The following is a 21,229-nucleotide window of genomic DNA, read 5'->3' as shown; positions in this document are numbered from 1 at the left end:
CCCGCAGGATTTCGCAGCCCTGCTCACCGTTGATGGCGCAGAGGTGACGGCCGGGCGGGTGGGCAGTGCCACCGCGCCTGAGCGAGGCGAGCGGGGCAGGCCCGGGGACGGCACACCAGCCAACAGATCTCCAGACAAGTCCGTAGTGGCAAGCGGGTCTGAGGGCAAGCTGGGAAGTTAAGTCGGCAAGCTGAGATCGGCGAGGGAGGTGGCCAGGCACAGCGTACCTGCCGCGTCGCTGGGGCGAGGGTGGACGAGGAGGCAGCTCACGGCTGTTTTCACAGCTGCTCTGCACCAATGCTGGCCCTCAGCCCCACCGCCCTGGCAGGGGGAGAGAGGCTGAGAAGCTGCTTGGTGCTGAGGGCTCGTGCACCAAAGCTGCCATTGCTGCGAGCTGCAGAGAGCTCAGAGTACAGGGTGCAGAATGCTTCTCCTGCATGTGAAAGACAAAGCATCCGAGAAGAGGAGAACGGCGTCTGAGAGCCACAGGCAACCTCAGCCACCAGCACCGAAACCAGCCACTCTTGGCACTCAGCGTAACATGGGATCCAAAGCCAGGGATCACTTTTGACCAGGTCCCGATACTTCGCCATTCCTTAAGCAGAAAGCGTAGAAGTGGACTCCATTCATTGAGGAACCACCCCGTTAGCACTATTTCTACCGCATTATCATTTCTATTCAAAAACCTCAAGAATTATCCAGTTCTTTTATACCATAGACAAACACAAAGCAAAATAGTCAAATGCATAAATAAGCCTGCTGATAAGAGAAGTGACTGAGTGTTTGTTAACCTCAGCCTGTTGGCCTAACAGCAGCATATTTTGCATTCAAAGTGAGGTGGAACACGCTAACAAAGGAGAAAGCTTTGTACTTGCTAATGATATGAGTAAGCGCAGCTCAGAAAGCGATTCAGCAGACTTTGATCCGCTCAGAAAAGAGAAGGAGAGCTCTTCAGGCACTTCTGACAACACAGCCTTACCACGAGCGTGCGCCAGTAACCAGCCTCTGCCATATTCCTATTCATTTAGGAAGTTTATCCGACGTTAGATTTGTTGAATCTAAGAAGCAGAAAGACTGCATTCAATATATTTCACACACGTTAAAAATAGCAAGGCCAAGGGAAATCGAGAGCTGACTCTAAGGTCCAAACAATCACAGCTGGGTCTGCCTGTTAAAGCAGGTTTTTTGTATTCGTTTCACCTCCTCGCTGTGACCGATCAGCCTTTCTGAAACAGAGGATGTGGCCAGATTTTTCGTTCCTAGCCAACCTGTCATGTTCCATCAGTGTTTCAAAGTGAAACGAGCTTGGAGGACCGTTCTCAGTCTGCAGACTTTAGACAACCCCCAGTCCACTGAAATCCTGTATTCACACAGCAAAACAGACTGCTGAGGGCAAACCGTGGTCCAGGCACTAATACTGACCACTGGTCAGCATGAACAAAGTAAATTAAATCACAGTAAGGATGTGATTCTGCTGTAAGGATGAAAAGCAGCAAGCAATGTAAACCCATCAATTCAGAGTAGGGACTTTAAACACACCGGCAATTGCAACTCGGAGCTGTAAAACACATCATCATTTCCAAGATTAGCAAAAGCTGTTCATCCCCTGTGTTCTCTTAACAGACGTTTTTCCCCCTCTGAGTTTCTTTTATCTTATTAGATTTTAGCTCCCATTACAGTTAGGACAATTTTGCAATGGGGCAAAATTAATTAGTTTGCATCAAAGAAAGGCTCCTTGAAACGTAACACTAATGAGTTTCATCTGCCTGATTAGAGGGCTTTGCTTTTAGTAACACTTGGTGCAAAATTTTGTTTCAGAGAAATATAACATTATAAGAATATTCAAGGCTAAAAGCATTAGCTAAACAGTAACCAGGATAATGGATAAAAGATTAGGGTGGTAAACCGTGAGCAGACATACAACTGAATATTGACAAGAGGATGCAACTGTAGACCAGAAGATTTAACAAAGATGTCTTTGTGCAAGTAGAGCTTGGTACAATTCGCAACGGTATGTTTAGTGAACACTACACCTCCCATCTTTTCACAATGCTTTTAGGAATTAAATGGAAAAGAGCTAGGGATGGGAAAAGAGAGCACTAATTTTTAGAAAGAAAAGATGGGAAAAAAAGTTCATTTTACATGAGTCAAACTAATGTTTATTATCTGGCAAACTACCTGGACAAGATATTTACTTATTTTTAAATCTGTTTTTAGTCAATAACAAATTGTGTTTAATCAACTTTGCTTTCGATTGATGGGAGAATTGCTCCAGAGAATAAAGGGGATTAAATAGAGTCAGTATTTCTTGCTTTTATTGAGCTTTTTCACCCCAACCACTTTTTCTTACCCTATTAGTACAAATAAGTAAGAAAATAAAGTCTAGAATGAATTTCCTGATAGGCAGGTGCAAATTCACCTGAAAAATCAGACGGTAAAAGTAGTTATCAGAGATTTGCTGGTAAATTGGGCATAGCACACCGTAAATGACATCTGCAGAGACACGTGCTGTGTCACTGGCAAATGACAAACACATGACATAGAAGAATATAGAGGAACTGTCTTTCCCGTGATGACATCTCCCTCCATAAACCTCCCCAGCACAAACGCAAGACTAGAAATGAAGACGCGGCGTTAGCGGAGGGCAGCCTAGGAGGAACAGCTCCATTTGAGAGGAGGCAGAAAGCCCACCTTTGGACCAGGACGTGCTTTTACACAATGCTCTCCACCTGCGGCCAAAGAAACTTCTAAATTTGTGACTATGCTCCCAAAAACGCGCAGGCGGTCAGTTGAGCAATACAGCTGACCAGGCAGTCACTTCTGGCTGGGGGAAAACACTTACTCCAGATTTGCTGCTGAATCACATTGCAAGGCACCAAGGGGTTCCCTGGCTTAAGGTAGTTAAATACAAAAAGCCTTTGGGTAAGCTGAGAACTGCATTCAAACCTCTTTTATCTCTTTCCTCTGTTTCAGTAAGGTTTCAACTTGAACATTACCACTTTTTGTCAAAATTATCTTGACTTGCAACAGGGAACACTGAAACCTCAACCGTTTTATCCTTTCACCAATCTAACACAGGAATTTAAATTAAAAAAACAAACAAACAAACAAACAAACAACTCATTTCAAACACACGTTGTCCTCTTCCTCTGATGCCATGCACATACTGCACCTGTGCACAACCTTTCTCCTGCCGACCTTCTGCAACAGGTGAACAACAACAACGACGACTGCGCCTGTTATTCATAAGCTTTTTGTTATCTCTCAGAAGACGCAAAAGGGCCCAGAGCATGTGCGGTAAGGAAAAAGCTTTGTTTAATTTAATTAAGTTTCCTTCTTTCAAGTCTGAGTAAACTCGGGGATCAGCAGAACGACTGGTTAATTAAATCACGAAAGCAGTTCCTTTACCCTGGAAGGGCAACCACATCACACTGCGCCGCATTCAGCAGGTTCTCCCAAAAAGGCGCGCTCGACCTTTACACCGTGGGCCAAACATAAGTCTACCACGCAGAGGGTACTGCAGTATTAAGAGCTCTTCTAATGCAAACCATGACAGCTGTGGAGTAGCGCTGTCATTATTTTTGACACTTCCATCTCGAGGGTTGGCTCCAGATCCGTTAAAGTTAGTGATAAGATTGCAATAAGAGATCTGATTCTGATCCCCGAGTTCATCGCTGGAGAGCACTGGGCAAGAGGGAAGCGAGCAGGGTGGGCTCCAAGATGCACTCCCACAGATGCTGCCCCAGCACAGCGCTGGATGCTGTCCTTACCCCCCTGCTCCGGCATCAGAAAGGCTGGAGAAGCCGGAGGCCGCAAGAAGTTTGCCTCTCGGGGCTACACCTGGCTGCCCTTGCTGGGTTTGTCCCTTGTACCCATAAAGACATGCACTGTGCGGGCATCGGCCTGGGCAACTCCAGCCCCGCTCCAGAGCAACTCCATGCCAGTGTCTTCTGCATCCATCTCCCACCTCCTTTTATGAGTTGTCAAATCCTCTCCAAGAGGAGGAAAAGGAAAAGGACAAATCTTCCCTCCATTTGGGCTTGGGACTTCCCCACGTGAAGAGCTCACACCGCACACTGCCAATACATTTAGGTCCCTCAAAGACCTTCCTTGGACCTACATCATTTGCCAGCTCGTAGGCAATTTCCCATGTTTCTTTTTATCCCCTCATAAATATCTTCCACCTAAAGAGCTCCCAAAGCCGGAGTCCTTCCTTGCTCTTCCATGTCTTCACCATTCATTCTTCCCATTACTCCAGCCTCTTCTTTCCACTATTTCTCCTCCTTCCATTCAGCCATTCTAGTGGCCTCATCCCAAATGACAAAATGGAGTTACTTTGCAGTTTTATTTATTCCCACCTAAGCTGAAGTGTTTCTCCTTCCTTTCTACTCTCTTAACTCATGAAATCAAAACCTCTACTAATCAGGCTGGCAGAAACTCAAAATGTCTCCCCGTGGTTCCTGTGCCCAGCCTTCCTACCTGACTAAAGAAACTCTCTGATGTTGAATAAAAGTTTGTGCACTTCAGAGAATTTTTAATAGAAAATAAAACCTTCTGACATCACTGGCTAATTACGATTTTCTGCACTAAAATACAACACCGCGGCTATATTGCAGGGCAGGATAAAAGCGTGCACGTATTTTCCTGTGTGTTTCAATATCCTCCTATTGACAGAAGATAGGATGACTGGGCTACAACTGGAGACCAGGAAATGATTTTTGTGATTTCATTAGAGTAATTGACAAAAGCATTTCCTTTCTACGTAAGGTTAACAGATGGCTTGTTAAAGTTACAACTTCTTTAAACAGGGCTGTCACCAAAAATGATGTGCATGACAACAAAAATAATATTGATACAAGCTCATTGCAAAATTAAAATGGAGTTTGCATAACCTAAAGCATAGAATAAATAACTGCCACCGTTGCAACACAGAATATCAAGGTGCATTTACTTTTCTAAGGTTTCCTTGGAAATTGGATGAAGGGACATAAATTGGGGAAGTGTGAACAACATGGGACTTCAGTTGTTATAGGCACAAACATGCAGTCGGCCATCATGCCTCCTCCACACGTATGAAGAGACTACCATGGACGTACGAGCATGTTACATCGAGGCTTGGATTTTAATCCAGCAGTAACAGAATACGTTAATCACAGAGCATTTTTAATTTTGGATAAATATGTTTTCATATAAAAACGCTGAAGTCAAGTTCAAGATTGTAGATTCGTACTCACACTGACTGCTATTACAGACTGAGCAGGATTTTGTTCTCCTTGAGTAAAAACAGGCCGGCACCAAGCAGACCCCTTCCCCCCAATACCTAACTAGTTCGCTGCAGCCTGCGGTGCTCCTCTCAGACCAATGTGCAACACAAGCACCAACCCTACGGGGCTCTGCTTTCAGAGCTCACCTCTGGCAGGTTCAAGACCTGTGCAAGTCAAGGGCATGCAACACCTGAAACTGCCTCACCCCATCGTGAAACAGCTCCCTGATGCCAGCTGGCAAAAACGGGGGTGGGGGTGAATAATAATTTAAAAAATAAAAAAAACTAGTTTGCCCATCTGCTGTGGTTTTTAAGACCTCACCTTCACCTTGAACTTGTCTCATTTCCGTGAGGGCGGGAAAAACTACAAAGGAGATTCAGTTTTGAAAATAGAAAACATAATCAACATTACACCGTTTTGATAGGTGACCACACATAAGCTATTCCACTTGGACAAATCTAGAATGCTAACATTGTTACTGATATTTAGTACTTTTCTCCTTCAACATCACACTTACTGGCTATTTATCCCCTTTGTCTTAATTCTCCCAGGTTTTTTCCCGTTTTCTTTCTTTCTGCAGTATCCCTTCCCCGTCTCTTCTTTCTCTAGTATTACTGCCTTACTTCCCTTCACAGCGTCCTACCGCTGTTACCTTTTCAAGCACTCTTGCTTGCATTAGTCTTTGTATAAAATTCAGCTCTCGGACTTTTCTGAGACATCATTAAGACGTGCAGCTAACTCCCAAAGACCTGAACTGGAAGAAAGAAAGCAAATGGCACCCCAGTATGTTTTCCCTGGGTTTGTTCGTTTTCTTCAAAATAACACCTCAGAAGGAAACCTTTTCTCTTACCAATCTTAGATCTCAGCTCCTTGCGTTATAAAACCTTTTTTTTTTTTTTTTGAAAAGAGGTAAATAATTGAATCAGGGAGGCAAGTAAAAGGAGGAATAGGAGCAGTATTTCCCATTGCAAAACATCTGTCGATAGCTATTGAAAATAACCTGGTTTATTTTACCAACCTTGTGGTGTCAGGTTCCCTTAGCACACGCCTGGTCAGCTCCGACTGAGGGGCACACTGACTGCACGACTGACGCACACAACCGCGACTGGGGAGCGAACGCACGGCTGCTCGCTGCTGCTGTTTGCCTTCACATGAAGGATTTTTGAGAAATTGGATAATATTACAGCAGACTGGCCCTTGCCCCAGGTGTAGCAGGTTCCTCCTTTCTCATTGAGTTTGGCAGAGCACATTATTTTCATCACCGTCTAGAACAAAAAAATAAGTAAACAGCAAGCACTGAAAAGGAAAAAATGGACAACATTTAATTTTGAGGGGGAAATAAAGGATATGCCAAGGAACTGCTGTGACCAAGAGATTCTGCTCTAGAAACACAAGCAAATTCTCAAGTGAAAAAGATCACAGAGATACTGCTGCTTTTGTAACTCTCAGTAACAGCCAAAATAATCCAAGGCTAGTGGGAAAGAGCACGGATTTTCAAACCAGACAAACAAAACCACAGTAACATATCCTTACCTTTTCATACCCGTATCATAAACTATGAAGATGGTTGAATTACAAATAAAAATTGTAATTTTTTTTTTGCATTCAGCTTAGTTACAGCCAAAGGTAGTTATAATAGGTCAGAAATCACAATACATAATCTTACAGACAAAGGAATCACCATAGCAGTTCTAAGAAAATATGAACTAAACATGTAATGACAGAAAATCAAGAAAGCAGAGTGACCTGAATATGGAGATGCGTAGAAAAGAATTTCCCAGCATATTAGGTTTCATGGTTTAGCCTACCAGAAAGGGCAGGTTTGTGACATGAATACTGGGCAAGCATTAGGATATGAAGAGCAGCAACAATCTCCACGCACCATCAAGGGAGCAGATGAAGCATTCTAATATCATTTTTCTCCACATACCAAATTTCTTTGGGTTTATGTTTCTTTGTCCCATCAGGATGAAGATGTGGGATAAAGACGCCAAATGTACAGAAAACATGAGTCAAAAAGAATGTTGGAATCCTATTTTTCAATGAAATTATTATATGCATCTATCAAGCCTAATTTAAGGCCTTCCAGTCTGATTTCTACCTCTATTTTCTAGGTGTGCTCATGCCACAATTCACATCCAGCTCTGTCCAAGCAGGACCGCAGTCCCATTACTTTAGTTCAACGCTTCAGATACCCGCTTTTTGTTCAGAGCTCTGCACAAAGCAGTGACAAGTACTTCTTTTTCCCCAAAGGAGGATGTTATGGAGGTAATCAGATCTTTGGTCTGGAAGAAAGCTGCTTGCCTGCTTGTACAGATCCATTCTGAATCAACCAGCCCAGAGAGATCTGGCTCACCAGTCGGTGTCAAAGCCGGTTCCCTCAAAAGAGGGAACAAAAAAAAAAACCCAAAACCCAAAATACCCCCAACCCTCCCCTCCCGCCCCCCCAAAAAAAACCCATCACCAAAAAAAACAGACACATGATGTTCCCGAAGCACAGGCTAAGGGAGATCCCTGCTGGCAGGACGATGAAATACATGCACACCATTTCCAAACACATCATTCACCTGCTACCACAAATAGTTTCTTCCACATCGGAATGCCAAAAACATTGCACATTTACCTTGCATTCAATTTGGCACCAGCCTTTTGCTCCTAAGACAGCGCTGCCCCACCCATGCCGCGCAGACCGCACAGGAGCAGTTTGGTGGGGCAAAGGGGGAATTCAGTCTCCATTTCTCCATGTTTATCAAGGATAAAATTTCCCAGCATACTTGAATTATCATCCTGCTGATGCAAGGCTGATGGACCTGTTTCTACAGCTTCTTCTATTGCAGAAGAGCGGGAGGATGGGACCCAGTTGGTTTCCCACTTACTGACATCAGTCATTTTTTCTACCACATGACAGGCATTAGGTATCATCCCACTTAGGCAATAATTATATCAGGGAAATCGTGTATCTCACCTACTCGTTGTAATTAGTGATACCACATTTAACAATTAATCAGCCAATACCGGACACTTGTGTATTGAAAAGAAGAAGGAACAAAATAAAACAACAGATCTTGTCTCAGCTTTTTTGTACATTACATTAAACAACTACTGCAAAGCTTCAACAACTACAACAAATTTCGAGACACAAACCAGAAATAATTAACTACAGTGGTCTATCATAAAGATACTTATGACACACCTGAGGACAAACTAAGCTCAGAAAAATGTTAACAACCGGATGAGAGAGACATTAACTTCCAAACCATAAAAATGACTAAGACAGCAAGAGAGAGTTAAAATGAATATCCAATGAAGGACAACATATTTTACAGGACATTGACATTAGGAAGAGGTTCAATTTTCCTCTTACAAATGACATACTTGAGAGTAACAGACATTTCCAGTGGCTCAGAAAACAAATTTAACTGACACTTAGAATGAAGGAAAGCATACAGTTTTTTTCTAAAAAGAAACTTTATTACAAATCCGTAGGTTTAAGAAAATATCCAAAAACTGTCAAAGTAGTATGAAAAATGCTGTCATCCTATTCACAGTTACCAGTTTTCTCCGATAAACGCAGCATACAAAAATTGATAGAAACCAGGACCCAAGTCAGATATTTGTAATTCTAAATCCCCTGCTGACAACTAGGATGCTGCTGGCAGCCCAAGGGAACGATTAAATTGCACTGTTTTTGAAAACTGGAGGTTTGGATGAAAAGGCTATATACATATACTCATACTGTATTTTACCACATGTACAGGTAACTCAGGGCAAACAAAACATGGCCCAGCACAATACGCAAAGTCTACAAAAACCTGGCGAGCCAGGGAATGTGTGTATATGGTATTAAGTTATTCTCTATGCTCTGGTTCCCATTTTCTTTTACATCCCAAACCTAGTAAGAGACCAATTGTTTTCCACACTCATTTACAGAAACAGTGACGCCGATGTGTTGCTATACTGTCTTTTCAGACACAGAAAATGTTAGCTGCACTGCATGCAGGCAAGTGATCTAGAAGTATAATGCAGTTAAAACATAATATAATTAAAAGTCGGATTTTCAGAAGACTGTAGACTGAATTTACTGCAAGTGACCTAACACCTTAAGCTCCCCTGAAAAAACGAGGCTAACATGGCACTTCTAATTCGTAAGACACATAATGAGGAAAGAACTGTCTGATACATGTTACATTCCTAAACTGAACTATAGACTGCTTTAAAAAAGCAGAAAGTTTGCAAGTATGCCACGGATTAAATCGAAACCTGCCCTACAACTCTAACTCTGGGTAACTGGCTGCAATGGTTGGAAGCGGCAGCATAGACCATTGGTAACCATATTCTCAAATCCTCCAAACTGCACAGGACCTAGATGCCACAACTCAGAGTTGCAGTGTAGAAGAGGCTTCAACGTAAGAAGTGTGAAGATTTTAAAGGAGCGGGATGAAACATTTTTGTTACAATACCTGCTCAAGGTACTGATATGATCTAAAAGAGAAGGAAAAAAACCACCAAACAACTGCGTCATTTAACTCTGTTTTTATCAGGTGCTTGAAGGTCCTTAGGCAGAGGACATCTAGGATTTCCTACTGATCAATCCTCCTTTTGCCAACAGCAACTTAGAAGAAACCAGCACCATGTTAAAAAACTACTCAGTGCATTTCATTCATTTTGCTGTTTCAACTTAAGTTGAAAAGCACAGAATCAAGAGTTATTCAAAGAACACTATGCTGCAGAAGAGCAATTAGAAATCAACAGTCTCTCATCACCAGAGCAAACAGGATGGAAGATGCAGAACTGAATTTACAGTAATTTCCTTCCCCATGCAGACCAGATTAACCCTAATGAGGGCTACCTGGAACATTTCTTAAAAGCCACCTGTTGGTAAGAAGGTTGCCTCATTCTCCTGCATTTACTGAAAACTTGTTTTCTGAAACACTGTAATGGAACAGTCAAAAATCTTCATTCCAAAGAAGGAAAATATTTCATGTACATTCTTAAGCGTGAACCTTCAGGCTTGGGAAACGTTTTTCTAGATTGTCAGCAAGTGTCTGATCAGCCTCACGCAGAACTTCAAGGAAACTCTCCACCTAGAAATAAATTGCACACACACATACACAAAAAGAAAAAAAAAAAACAAAAAAACAAAACCAAACTTGCATGGAAGACAGAATTCTTATACTTGGTATAGGGGGTTTTTCTACTCCTGTACCTTCCCACCAACAGCAGCCACTGCGAAGAATAATGGAAAATGCTCCACAGTAGATATCTTCCTCCTAAACCCCACAATTTCAGTTGGTCTAAATTTTGAAACATTATCGCCTTCCCCAAACTCTTATTTTATTGTTTTACAGTACACAAAGACAAGCTCCCCATGAAAAACATTTAGAATAATTATTCTATAAAAATGTACAGGACAGATTTTCAGCTAGCATAAATTTGCAGACATCCATTCATTTCAGCACAGCACACATTCATTTCAACACATATCAGCCGATGATCTAGGCAAAGCTCTGGCTGAAGTAAGCCAGAAGAGAGAGAGAGGGTAAGACTGTCTAGAGTGGCATGTTACCTGTGTCTGAGCAACTCTGTCCTACCTCTACACCTGATTCTGAAAGGCCTTGCTACCTGAGTAGTATTTTTTCAGCTATGTTAACGACCTTGTCATATACTCACCGATGCAAAATACAAAGGTAAGAGGTTCTGAAATGCACAGGAACATGTCTGTTCATTTAAGTGTCCCTGGTGCAGTCCTTCTAATGTATTTTCCTGGAAAATAAAATGAGAAATACAACTAGCATGTCATGAACAGTTGTCGAAAGAACAAATTCAAAATTGTGCACAGTGTCTACAGTATGCACTTCGTTCTCAAAAATGGGTAAAACAACCAGAACTTACAGTTCTCAGAGAATGCCAGACATAGCTAATACAAAAATGTATGAAAGCTCACACACCGCAAGTCTCTTAATCTGAATGCTCCCATAATAAAGAAGTCCAGCTGAGAAGGTGAGTTTATATATTGATACTTTTTCCTTTTCTTAAATAAATTGGCTTTCATTCAAAAGAAATGGCGACGTACACCTAGAGAATGTATCATACAGAATCTTGGCCCTGAAGGCATACAGCTCAGAAAACCTGTGTCCCTGCCATATAACACACATCTCGCTACTCACCTTCCGATTGATTCTCTAATGAATTTCCAGTATGCAATTTCACTCGTGCAGAAAAATGCCCACATTAATAGTAACGTCTTTTTTCTTACCTACCCTGCAGAAATCCCTCTTAGAATTTTGTTTATTCTTACCTTGGTCAGTTCTTGAAGCATATTGGAAAGTAATTCACAGCAAATATCCTTCAAAATTTTTAAATGGAAATCTTCCTCATTTAGATCAGCCCTTCCAGTCTCTTGTTGTTCGGACTCCTTTGAATTATCAACAGATCTCTTTCCACAGCCCTCCATGTATTGTAAGATACGAATCAAGCTCCCAATCAGAGGCATATCTAATATAAAGTAACAAGAAAATGGAAGTTTAACACTGAAAATTTTTCCCCATCCTTTCAAGGCACTAGAACTTTGAAACACACCGCAAGATTTTATACAAAAGCTATAGAAATGTATATTCTGACAGTGTTGTGTTTTATGAAAGACTGTTTTAAAGCAGCAAGTTGAAATGCAGTAGAAAACCTAAACCATTTTTTCTGCAAGCTAACCCGTATCTATAAAAAGTATATGCCAGTGGTAAGGAATATGAGAAGGAAAATGTCTCTAGTAGTAACTGAGAGAGGCTAGTATGTTAAATTTGCATCCAGATAATCCTATCTGATAACCCAAACTAACACGTCTTTCTGCTGCAGATGACCCTGACTCACATTCCCATGATAGGCTGTTAATTCTAAAGACTTTTCAATGGATTGAAAAGTAACAAGTGATAAAGATGGATTTAAGTAAGTGCAGAATCTCCCTCTACTAAAAAAAAAAATTACTACCAAGACCTCATATTTTAGCAAAAATGAATTCTGCAATTTTCATTAATTTACCCAACGGAAAAGACTGAACAGAATCTGTAGATTCTATTACTGTAACTCTTCAGAGATATCCAGTGATTGAACTTTGAGCTAGCTGTGATTTTTAGAGTCACCTTACCGTATTTAAACATGTAACTGAATTCTGTGTTCTGAACTGATCTCTAGTAAACAGTAATAAATTAACCACCTTTCACCCCCCACACACAAAGTCAGCTGTGAACTTTCAAAAAAAAAAAAAAAAGAAAGTAGAAAAAAACACGACTTGCTTTTCCTTATCTTGGTGTATTCTTGTTCTGTCTGTGAAGCAAACATAGCAGACAGTACGGACAAAATAGAGGCCAACACAGTCTTCTGCTCCTGCACAATGATCGGTGGATCATCTGGCTGGCAAAGTTCATGGCAAACAAGGTCATAAAGCAAACCCCAAGTCTCTTTTCCTCCATCAGGAGCCTGCACTTGAGAAAGAAAGAAAGAGAACCCACCAACCCATCAAATTTAATCTAGGTACATGAATTATTTTTCTCCCCATAAAATATCTGATGATCTAGAAGTTACTGCCATTCTTGGTCCTATCATATGTAGCAATTCAAGTGTCTTACCGATAGCCTGAATACCCTCATCCACCGTGGTCAGGAGCTGCAAAATATGCATATAAACATCAAGTCCTTCCGGATTATCTGATCTACACAGAACAAACAAAAAACAAAGACAAATTGAAGATCTGATTACTGAGTTTATATTCTGTATGGTTTGGGCACACAGAAGACTATCAGTAATCGCTGCCATTCTCTTTGCTAACAAATTAGTTGACTCAAATGGTAAGTAGAGGGAAATGTATCCTAGTGATCTGTCAAACTATGCAGCTCCCACTGAAATCACGATGTTCAGACACAGGCCTTAAAAAGCTTATAAGGAGCCTCCCCAGCCACGAAACCAAAAAGAAATCTCACATACCGGACTTGTTTGGCTGCTTCAAGTATACAAGGCACAATCTTAAAATCTGGAAGTTCTTCGGGGGAATCATCTACAGACGGGCCCACAGACCGACAAGTGCCATTTTTAATCCAGTTTAACATTAACTCTTCATCTAGATCAAAGAGTTTGTCCACCACTTCACCCACTTTTACCAGCAATTCAACTGCACAAGAGAGAATGTATAAATTTCAATAAGACTAAAAACAAAGAGCGAAAATTAGTTCACAAAATGCTAATATATAGAAGTATTTGGAGTAAATTCAGTGCTGAAGTAGATTAGTTTCATTCACGACCTACTGATGGTTGTTATGTTTATTTCCTTTTTGTGGCACAGATCAGGTGGAGTTTGATAAATAGGGACTGTTGGAAAGCCCACAGACACCTTCTACCTTACCATGCCATTTATAAAGCAGGACCTTTATTCTGCAAAGCGACTGCAGGTTCCTGAAAAGTTGTAACTTCTGCTTCTGAAGTAAAACTTTCCAAGATTTGTCGCTAAATATGCAGTTTTCTGCTAACCTTACACCTGCCAATCTGCATTTTACTTAAGTAGATCTGTGATTTCAACTGGATGGAGCAGGATTTCTGAGCATTGTCATTAAAAAAAAAACAACCACCAAACTGAAAAAGGTCAATTATTAGGATTCCTAGACAAATAGTAACTGCTGTTACAATTGAGTTGGACGTGAAAAATAAATGCTATTCAAAATATTTCCATGACTAGGTGCTTAGTGTGGTTTTTGCTAAATTAGTGCTAAAAGATATTTGTGTACCACTGACTGCATACCCAAAGCCTGTGCAGTATTCTGCTGCCATTCAGAGTAACTGAATCATTCCTCCAGTTCACATTCCTCAAGTATGGCAGTTTTAAAAATGGAAAATACATAACTGATTTGAAAAAAATTTTAAATGAGGTTCTTGTTTCAAGGATCAAAAATGACATATGTATATCCCTGAATGAGTACTATGTCCATTCCTTTACCGTGCCAAATAACAATTTCTTCTATTAGACTTATTTTTATTCCCCCACAGAGCATTCTTCTTCCTCTACGGGTGCTTTTCTGGTTGGTTTTACATATATTTATAAACCTGCAAAGGCAGGACAGGTTTATTTTGGTGTCTTTAAATTCATGAGGTTACTTGATTTTAAAGAAATTCTGTACTCCCAATTGAAAATATTTGTCTTTGAAAATGCATGTATTATGCAGTTCTTACTTTTTTCTGCAAACATCCACTAATTCCCAGCTTGTTTTGGCAACTTACCATTTGTAGAGCTGGACATGATAAAGCAAACACAGTCATACACAGAAGGGTTTTCTCGGATTCTCTCAACCCAGACATTGGCCACTTCAGGCTGGGAGAGGCATGTTAACAACAACCTAGACAAGAATTGCCCATTTAACAAATTAGAAGCCAATTCATTGATTTTAGCTGTACAAGTGTAAATCCAAAACAATGAGAACAATGTGACAGAAACAGGAATCTAGCTCACAGCAAATCAATTCCAGAACAATGTGGAAACGACAAAAAGATAGGATGAGAGGAAAATAAAATAGCGAGCCCACTTGCCAATTTTCTTCCCAGGCCTCAGAACATAGCAGAACCACACTAATGATGCATTAATTTCTGAGATGTCCTACCTGCTTGTTTCCAGAAGAGTTGGAGAGTCTGAATCACACAAACGTTGCAATAACACTTGGCTTTAAGGAGAAAACGCAAGATTAGATTAATAAATCACAGAATCGTAGAATGGTTTGGATAGGAAGGGACCTTTAAAGGTCATTTAGTCCAACCCCCCTGCCATGGGCAGGGACATCTTCAACTAGATCAGGTTGCTCAGAGCCCCGTCCAACCTGACCTTGAATGTTCCCAGGGATGGGGCACCTACCACCTCTCTGGGCAACCTCTTCCAGTGTTTCACCATCCTCATCATAAAACATTTTCTCCTTATATCTAGTCTGCATTTATCCTCTTTCAGTTTAAAACCATCACCCCCCTGCCCTATTACTACAGGCCTACTAAAAAGTCTGTCCCCATCTTTCTTATAAGCCCCCTTTAAGTACTGAAAGGCCACAATAAGGTCTCCCCAGAGCCTTCTCTTCTCCAGGCTAAACAACCCCAACTCTCTCAGCCTGTCCTCATAGGGGAGGGGGCTCCACCCCCGTGATGATCTTCGTGGCCCTCCTCCGGACCCGCTCCAACAGGTCCATGTCTTTCCTGTGCTGAGGGCTCCAGAGCTGGACGCAGGACTGCAGGGGGGGTCTCACCAGAGCAGAGGGGCGGAATCACCTCCCTTGACCTATTGGCCACACTTCTCTTGATGCAGCCCAGCATACGGTTGGCCTTCTGGGCTGCGAGCGCACATTGCCAGCTCATGTCCAGCTTTTCTCAATCCCTTCATCCCCCAGCCTGTCTTGATACCGGGAGTTACTCCGACCCAGGTGCAGGACCTTGCACTTGGCCTTGTTGAACCTCATGAGGTTCACATGGGCCCACTTCTTGAGCTTGTCCAGGTCCCTCTGGATGGCATCCCATCCCTCAGGTGTGTCAACCACACCACTCAGCTTGCAGTCATCTGCAAATTTGCTGAGGGTGCACTTGATCCCACTGTCTATGTCACTGATGAAGATATTAAACAGTACTGGTCCCAGTATGGACCCCTGAGGGACACCACTTGTCACCGATCTCCATCTGGACATTGAGCCGTTGACCACTACCCTCTGGATGCCACCATCCAGCCAATTCCTCACCCACCAAACACTCCACCCATCAAATCCGTATCTCTCCAATTTAGACTCCAATAAAAACTATCTTTGTTTAAAAAAAAGTTATAAAAAGGGTAATTTCAAGCTGCAGCCATGTACCGAGATTAAAACCAGCTTTTCCTGACTGTGCATGCATTACCAATGTTTCAAGATTGCCAAACATAGAAATTAAAGATTCAAGAACTTGATTAAAAACAACAAAAAAGAAAATGGTGGTCTGTATCCTTTTTTTCTTTACTGAACATTTCCCACAAAACTATGGTTAGCCAAAAAGGTGTGAATGAAGATGAGGCATGGCAGGCAAACTTAGTTCCTTCTAGAACATGTGTTTCATGATTGAGTCCAGAAAAGCAGTACTCTTGCATGTATAAAGCACATATACACTTACCCGAGATTCTCATCTTTACTAATGGACATGCATATGTCTTGGAAACAGGCCATATTTCCTAATATTCCCACACAGATTTCCTGAAAAGTCAAAACACAGTATAATGAAGCAACTGCAACACAGTTCACGGTTTTATTTCCACAGCCATAAGACAAAAGTAAGAAAGGTTCAAAAATGTTTTCAAGGCTGATTTCCAAGTTCTTATGACCCACCAATTTCAAGACAGAGATACAGATTTTTTCTACAGGATGCTATTAGATTAGCCTAAAATATACTCATGACAGGTACTGTTCAGATATTTCTGTGTCAAGGTGTTCCATAAAAGCAAATGTATCTTGAAATCAACTTTGCTTGCATATTCTGTGTATGCTGTTTTGAAGCTAATCTGGCATTCCTATTATTAAAGCAATAAAGAGTCCTAAGAACAAAAATATCACCATGTAAGTGCAACCCTCATAGATATTCAATTCCTCCCAAGAGAAAGGGGTCTTAATACAAGCTTCCAGCAAAGCCCATTTTTTGATTGCAGAGATTTAAAAAAAAAAACAAAACACCAAACAAAACCAAAAGCAGTGCATCCCATTAGGATATTCATGCCTAGGCAATCATTAAAAGATGCACGCTCCTATGAAGGGGACTGTGAAAGCACTGAAACACCTGGTGCAGTGTGGCAGGTGACTGGTGCTAACACAAAATGTCCTAGGAATCGCTCACTTTCAGCAACTTTTTTAAGTTGGAAATCCACCCACACCACTCAAGGTTATCTTTTTTATAAACATTCTATTACCTCTGCTAAATTACAGCAGACACTCTAGCAGCCACTATTTCAAGAAAGTGGCCGTGACAGCCGATTTGCACTGACTTCCAAATTTTGGTTATACTTTCAAAAGACAAATAATGATCTTTCAAAGCCTTACATGTCTCTACTCATCTCCTAAAGTAAAGCTTCTGGTAACTTCAGAGAAAGGGGAGTTATACACTGAATATCTTTCAAAACCCTATCTTGAATCCTAAATGCCAGTGCATTTTGTAATACAAGCTGCAAAACAATGACATCAAAACAAAGGGGGAAGAAAAAACAACACATTAAGTACTGGTATCTAACAGTTCCTAACTGCTAACATTACTTTTATACGTCTGACTAAACAAATTCATGACTATTTCTGTTCAATAATCATGAAACAAGCAATGAGGAAAAAAAGCCAGTTGTCTTGGGTTTGCATGGCAAGGTTCTAGTAGCAGGGGGGGCTTCTGTGAGAAGATGCCAGAAGTTTCCCCCACGTCCAACAGAGCCAGTGCCAGCCGGCTCCAAGACAGACCCACCACTGGCCAAAACTGAGCCCATCAGCGACGGCGGTAGCACCTCTGTGATAACATATTTAAAAGGGGAAAAAACTGCTGCACAACATCAGCCAGAGGAGAGGAGTGAGAGTATGTGAGAGAAATAACTCTGCAGACACCAAGCTCAGTGAAGAAGGAGGGGAGGAGGTGCTCCAGGCACCGGAGCAGAGATTCCCCTGCAGCCCATGGTGAAGACCATGGTGAGGCAGGCTGTCCCCCTGCAGCCCACGCAGGTTAACGGTGGAGCCGATATCCACCTGCAGCTCATGGAGGACCGCATGCCGGAGCAGGTGGATGCCCCGAGGAGGCTGTGACCTTGTGGGAAGCCTGCGCTGGAGCAGGCTCCTGGCAGGACCTGTGGACCCATGGAGAGGAGCCTGCGCTGGAGCAGGTTTGCTGGCAGGACTTGTGACCCTGTGGGGGACCCATGCTGGAGCAGCCCATTCCTGAAGGTCTGCACCTCGTGGAAAGGACCCATGCTGGAGCAGACCTTGAAGAACTGCTGCCCGTGGGAAAGACCCATGTTAGAGAAGTTCCTGAAGGACTGTCTCCTGTGGGAGGGACCCACGCTGGAGCAGGGGAAGAGTGTGAGGAGGAAGGAGCAGCAGAAACGTGTGATGAACTGACCGCAACCCCCATCCCCCAGCGCCACTCAGGGGGAGGAGGTAGAGAATTTGGGAGTGAAGTTGAGCCCAGGAAGAAGGGAGGGGTGAGGGGAAGGTGTTTTAAGATTTGGTTTTATTTCTCATAATTCTACCTTGATTTGACTGGTAATAAATTTAATTAATTTCCCCAAGTCGAGTCTGTTACGCCCCTGACTGCAATTGCTGAGTGATCTCCCTGTCCTTATCTCGACCCCCAAGCCCTTAGTTGTATTTTCTCTCCCTTGTCCAGCCGAGGAGGTGAGTGATAGAGTGGCTTGGTGGACACCTGGCATCCAGCCAAGGTCAACCCACCACAGCCAGTCTTTACTGTTTTTTACAAGAAGCTGTATAACTAGGTTTGATAAACTTAGTCCTTCATCAATAATGACGGATATCAGCTTCAGCATCACTGAAATACTTACCGATTAGACCATATTAAAAATACTGCGAAAAAGCATTTTAAAATTTGATTTTGTGTTTTCTCCTCATTCCCCTAACCTATTCAAACATGCAACAGGAGGAGGAGGGAGATATGTGGAAATGCATGCACAGAGCTATCTACTATTGCTATTAATATGAGACAGCTTTTTGACAGCCCATACTTACAGTAAGGCGAGGGCATTTTGACTTGGCAAAAACTCCCATGAATATATCAGGGGCGTTGAACTCTTGAAGAAATAAAGCGACATCCTGTGGAGAAAGTGAATGGAGAAGTAAACGGACTTCTACAATTTCCAAACGCAAAATCAAACCTTTTCTCACAGCACAAGGACTGGATCAAAGAGATGTCAAACTCACTACAAGAGATCAGGTATTTCCCAACAGTTAATACCAATAATCCTTGCTTTTCAATGAGAGAAGATGAGCAAGCCCCTGTGGTGATTCAGGACGCCAGCGATTTGCCATACAATGAGTCAAAAAGTCACATTTAGTTTCTTTTGCTCTCTGTCTCAACAGAGGGTCAGAGACGCTAAGTCAGAATTCAGCAAATACCATGTTTTCAGACAGTGATGTCATCCACACACACAAAAAGAAGCAAGGGAAGGGATTACCATTAGCACTTGACCAGAGCATACACAACAGGAAATCTCCTTCTCATTTTACGACATTAAACCACAAGATTAGTCCTCTATTTGGGACTAAAGGACACATCTTCCATGGTTATTTAAAATATCTAACAAAGAACCAGGAAATAATAATATATATATCTCTTACTTGAGAATTTGTTCCAGCATTTAAGAATTTGAGAAAAATACTAAAAAGTTATGTTAGATTGCCATTGTAGCTAAAGTTTAAAAGGTCGTTTATCTATTAGAGAAAACTATGCTTACTAGCAGGATACACTGCAATTGCTAGAGGGAAATACGCCTATTTAGAGACAGCATCAATATTATCTCCATAATCAAACTGCTGAAGATACAGGCTATGCACCTGAGTGAGTTTCAGCTACAGCTAAGGTACTGGCTTCTAGCAACGCCGAGCTTTGGTTCAACTCCTGCACGTAATACAGAAAACCAACAGGTCTGAATACGGCCCCATTTATGCCAGCTGACCCTAAGCAATAGCACCGCACGATCCCCTAGACACCTGGGAGAAGGTCTGGCAGACCACCTTGTCTCTTTTACCTTCATACACAGCTCTGCTTTCTACCCTCAACAGCAGCGTGGCGTCCAGCAGCTAAGATGCCACAGAAAGCCTTTTGCAAACCAGCGCTGGACCTAAGAGTGCAGGCAAAGTACTTGCTCGTCTCGAAAAGCAGCCTTCGTGATGAGCCTGCTTGATGACAATTCATCTCACCTGCCCTGCCTAATGACTCACAGGACACTGTCAGCCAAACCAGAGGATAAGCAACACCATGGAAATCGGAGAGAGCTGACCCAGCCCGTTTACCTCCGTGCCTTCTCCCACTTCCAGACGGATTTGGACCCAACGCGCTCAGCAACAGAAACAGGGCAAAAGCCACCGGTACCTGTGAACCACCCTCGAGGTTCGACTCCCGCACATCGCTCCTACCTCGTCCATCGACATGTCCCACACTTTGCAAATGTCATTCTCCATCTCTTCGTCCAGCTCTGTCTGGATTCCCTCGGGGCTCACGGCGGGCTCCGTCTCCTCGGGGCTGATGACCTGAGAGAAACGGGGGGGGGGGGGGGCACACGGGAGCACGGCGGTACGTGAGCTGCGACCGAGAAACGCCAAGAAACACCAACAACGACCGATCGCTTCAGTCACAGTTTAAAAAAAACCCCACACAACCAGTAACGGCCGCACCGCACCCGCCAGGCGCTGACCGCTACCGGGCCCGCCGGCCTCTCCCCTCGCGGCGCCCCCGCTGCCCCAGGCCCGCACCTCGATGAGGCGGGTGAGGATGCTGAACAGCCAGTGCTTGCTGTACACCGTGTTCCCCACCGCGTCACCCTCCTCCTCCGCCCCGCTGGAGGGCGGCGAGGGGTTACGGTCCATGGCGGCCCGCCACCGCCGCCACAACCGCGCCGCCGCCAACGAGGCGGCGCCGGCCGGCCAGAGCGGCGCCAGAGCGGCGCCCCACAGCGCCCCCTGCCGGGGCGGGGCGCCGGGAGGCCACCGCCCAACGGCCACCGCGGCGGCCGCGCCGGGCCCGTGACGGCGGTCCCCGACCGCGGAAAGCAGCCCCCGGGCTCCCAGGGCCAAGTGAGACCCCCGCCCCTTGGCAGCGCCGGCGCCCCCCGGGATGCCCAGACACCGCCCCGCGGGGACGCGCACAGGAGCCCGCCCGCGAGAGCGTCCCGCTTCCCTGGCAGCCACCGCTGTGACTTCGCCCCCCCGAAGGAAAGCCAGTGGCGAGGGGCAGCA

At 43.3% G+C, this 21,229-nt stretch overlaps 2 protein-coding genes across 12 annotated transcripts in view; both read right to left on the bottom strand.

Annotated features, from left to right (window-relative positions):
• Positions 1 to 10,341, bottom strand: part of TPH1 (tryptophan hydroxylase 1) — a 33,189-nt gene extending 22,848 nt beyond the window's left edge. For 6 of the 10 annotated variants that reach the window (XM_075163067.1, XM_075163063.1, XM_075163062.1 and 3 more), the window contains exon 1: positions 5,917 to 6,032. The gene's annotated coding sequence lies outside the window, so the exon portion shown is untranslated. Of the gene's footprint in view, positions 1 to 5,916; positions 6,033 to 6,282; positions 6,368 to 10,251 lie in introns of those variants that run through there. The other 4 variants (XM_075163060.1, XM_075163065.1, XM_075163061.1 and 1 more) reach the window with 3 other exon arrangements.
• SAAL1 (serum amyloid A like 1) lies at positions 10,256 to 20,920 on the bottom strand. Of its 2 annotated transcripts, XM_075163070.1 has the most exons (12): positions 20,747 to 20,920; positions 20,411 to 20,524; positions 19,004 to 19,087; positions 16,413 to 16,492; positions 14,900 to 14,959; positions 14,523 to 14,638; positions 13,239 to 13,422; positions 12,884 to 12,966; positions 12,551 to 12,739; positions 11,563 to 11,759; positions 10,935 to 11,027; positions 10,256 to 10,348 (listed from the first exon to the last, which is right to left on the bottom strand). In XM_075163070.1, the coding sequence occupies exons 1-12, from the start codon at positions 20,858 to 20,860 to the stop codon at positions 10,256 to 10,258; spliced, it is 1,407 nt and encodes a 468-aa protein (XP_075019171.1). In that variant the 5' UTR covers positions 20,861 to 20,920. The 2 variants fall into 2 exon arrangements, with proteins under 2 accessions (XP_075019171.1, XP_075019172.1); XM_075163071.1 differs by lacking the exons at positions 20,411 to 20,524; positions 20,747 to 20,920 and adding an exon at positions 20,288 to 20,398.
• Between the last annotated feature and the right edge of the window lie 309 nt (positions 20,921 to 21,229).

Source organism: Calonectris borealis, chromosome 14 (assembly GCF_964195595.1).
Source record: "Calonectris borealis chromosome 14, bCalBor7.hap1.2, whole genome shotgun sequence".
NCBI classification, from domain to species: domain Eukaryota; kingdom Metazoa; phylum Chordata; class Aves; order Procellariiformes; family Procellariidae; genus Calonectris; species Calonectris borealis.
The sequence above is the reverse complement of the archived record's forward strand: the minus strand, read 5'-3'. Positions and strand labels throughout refer to the sequence as shown.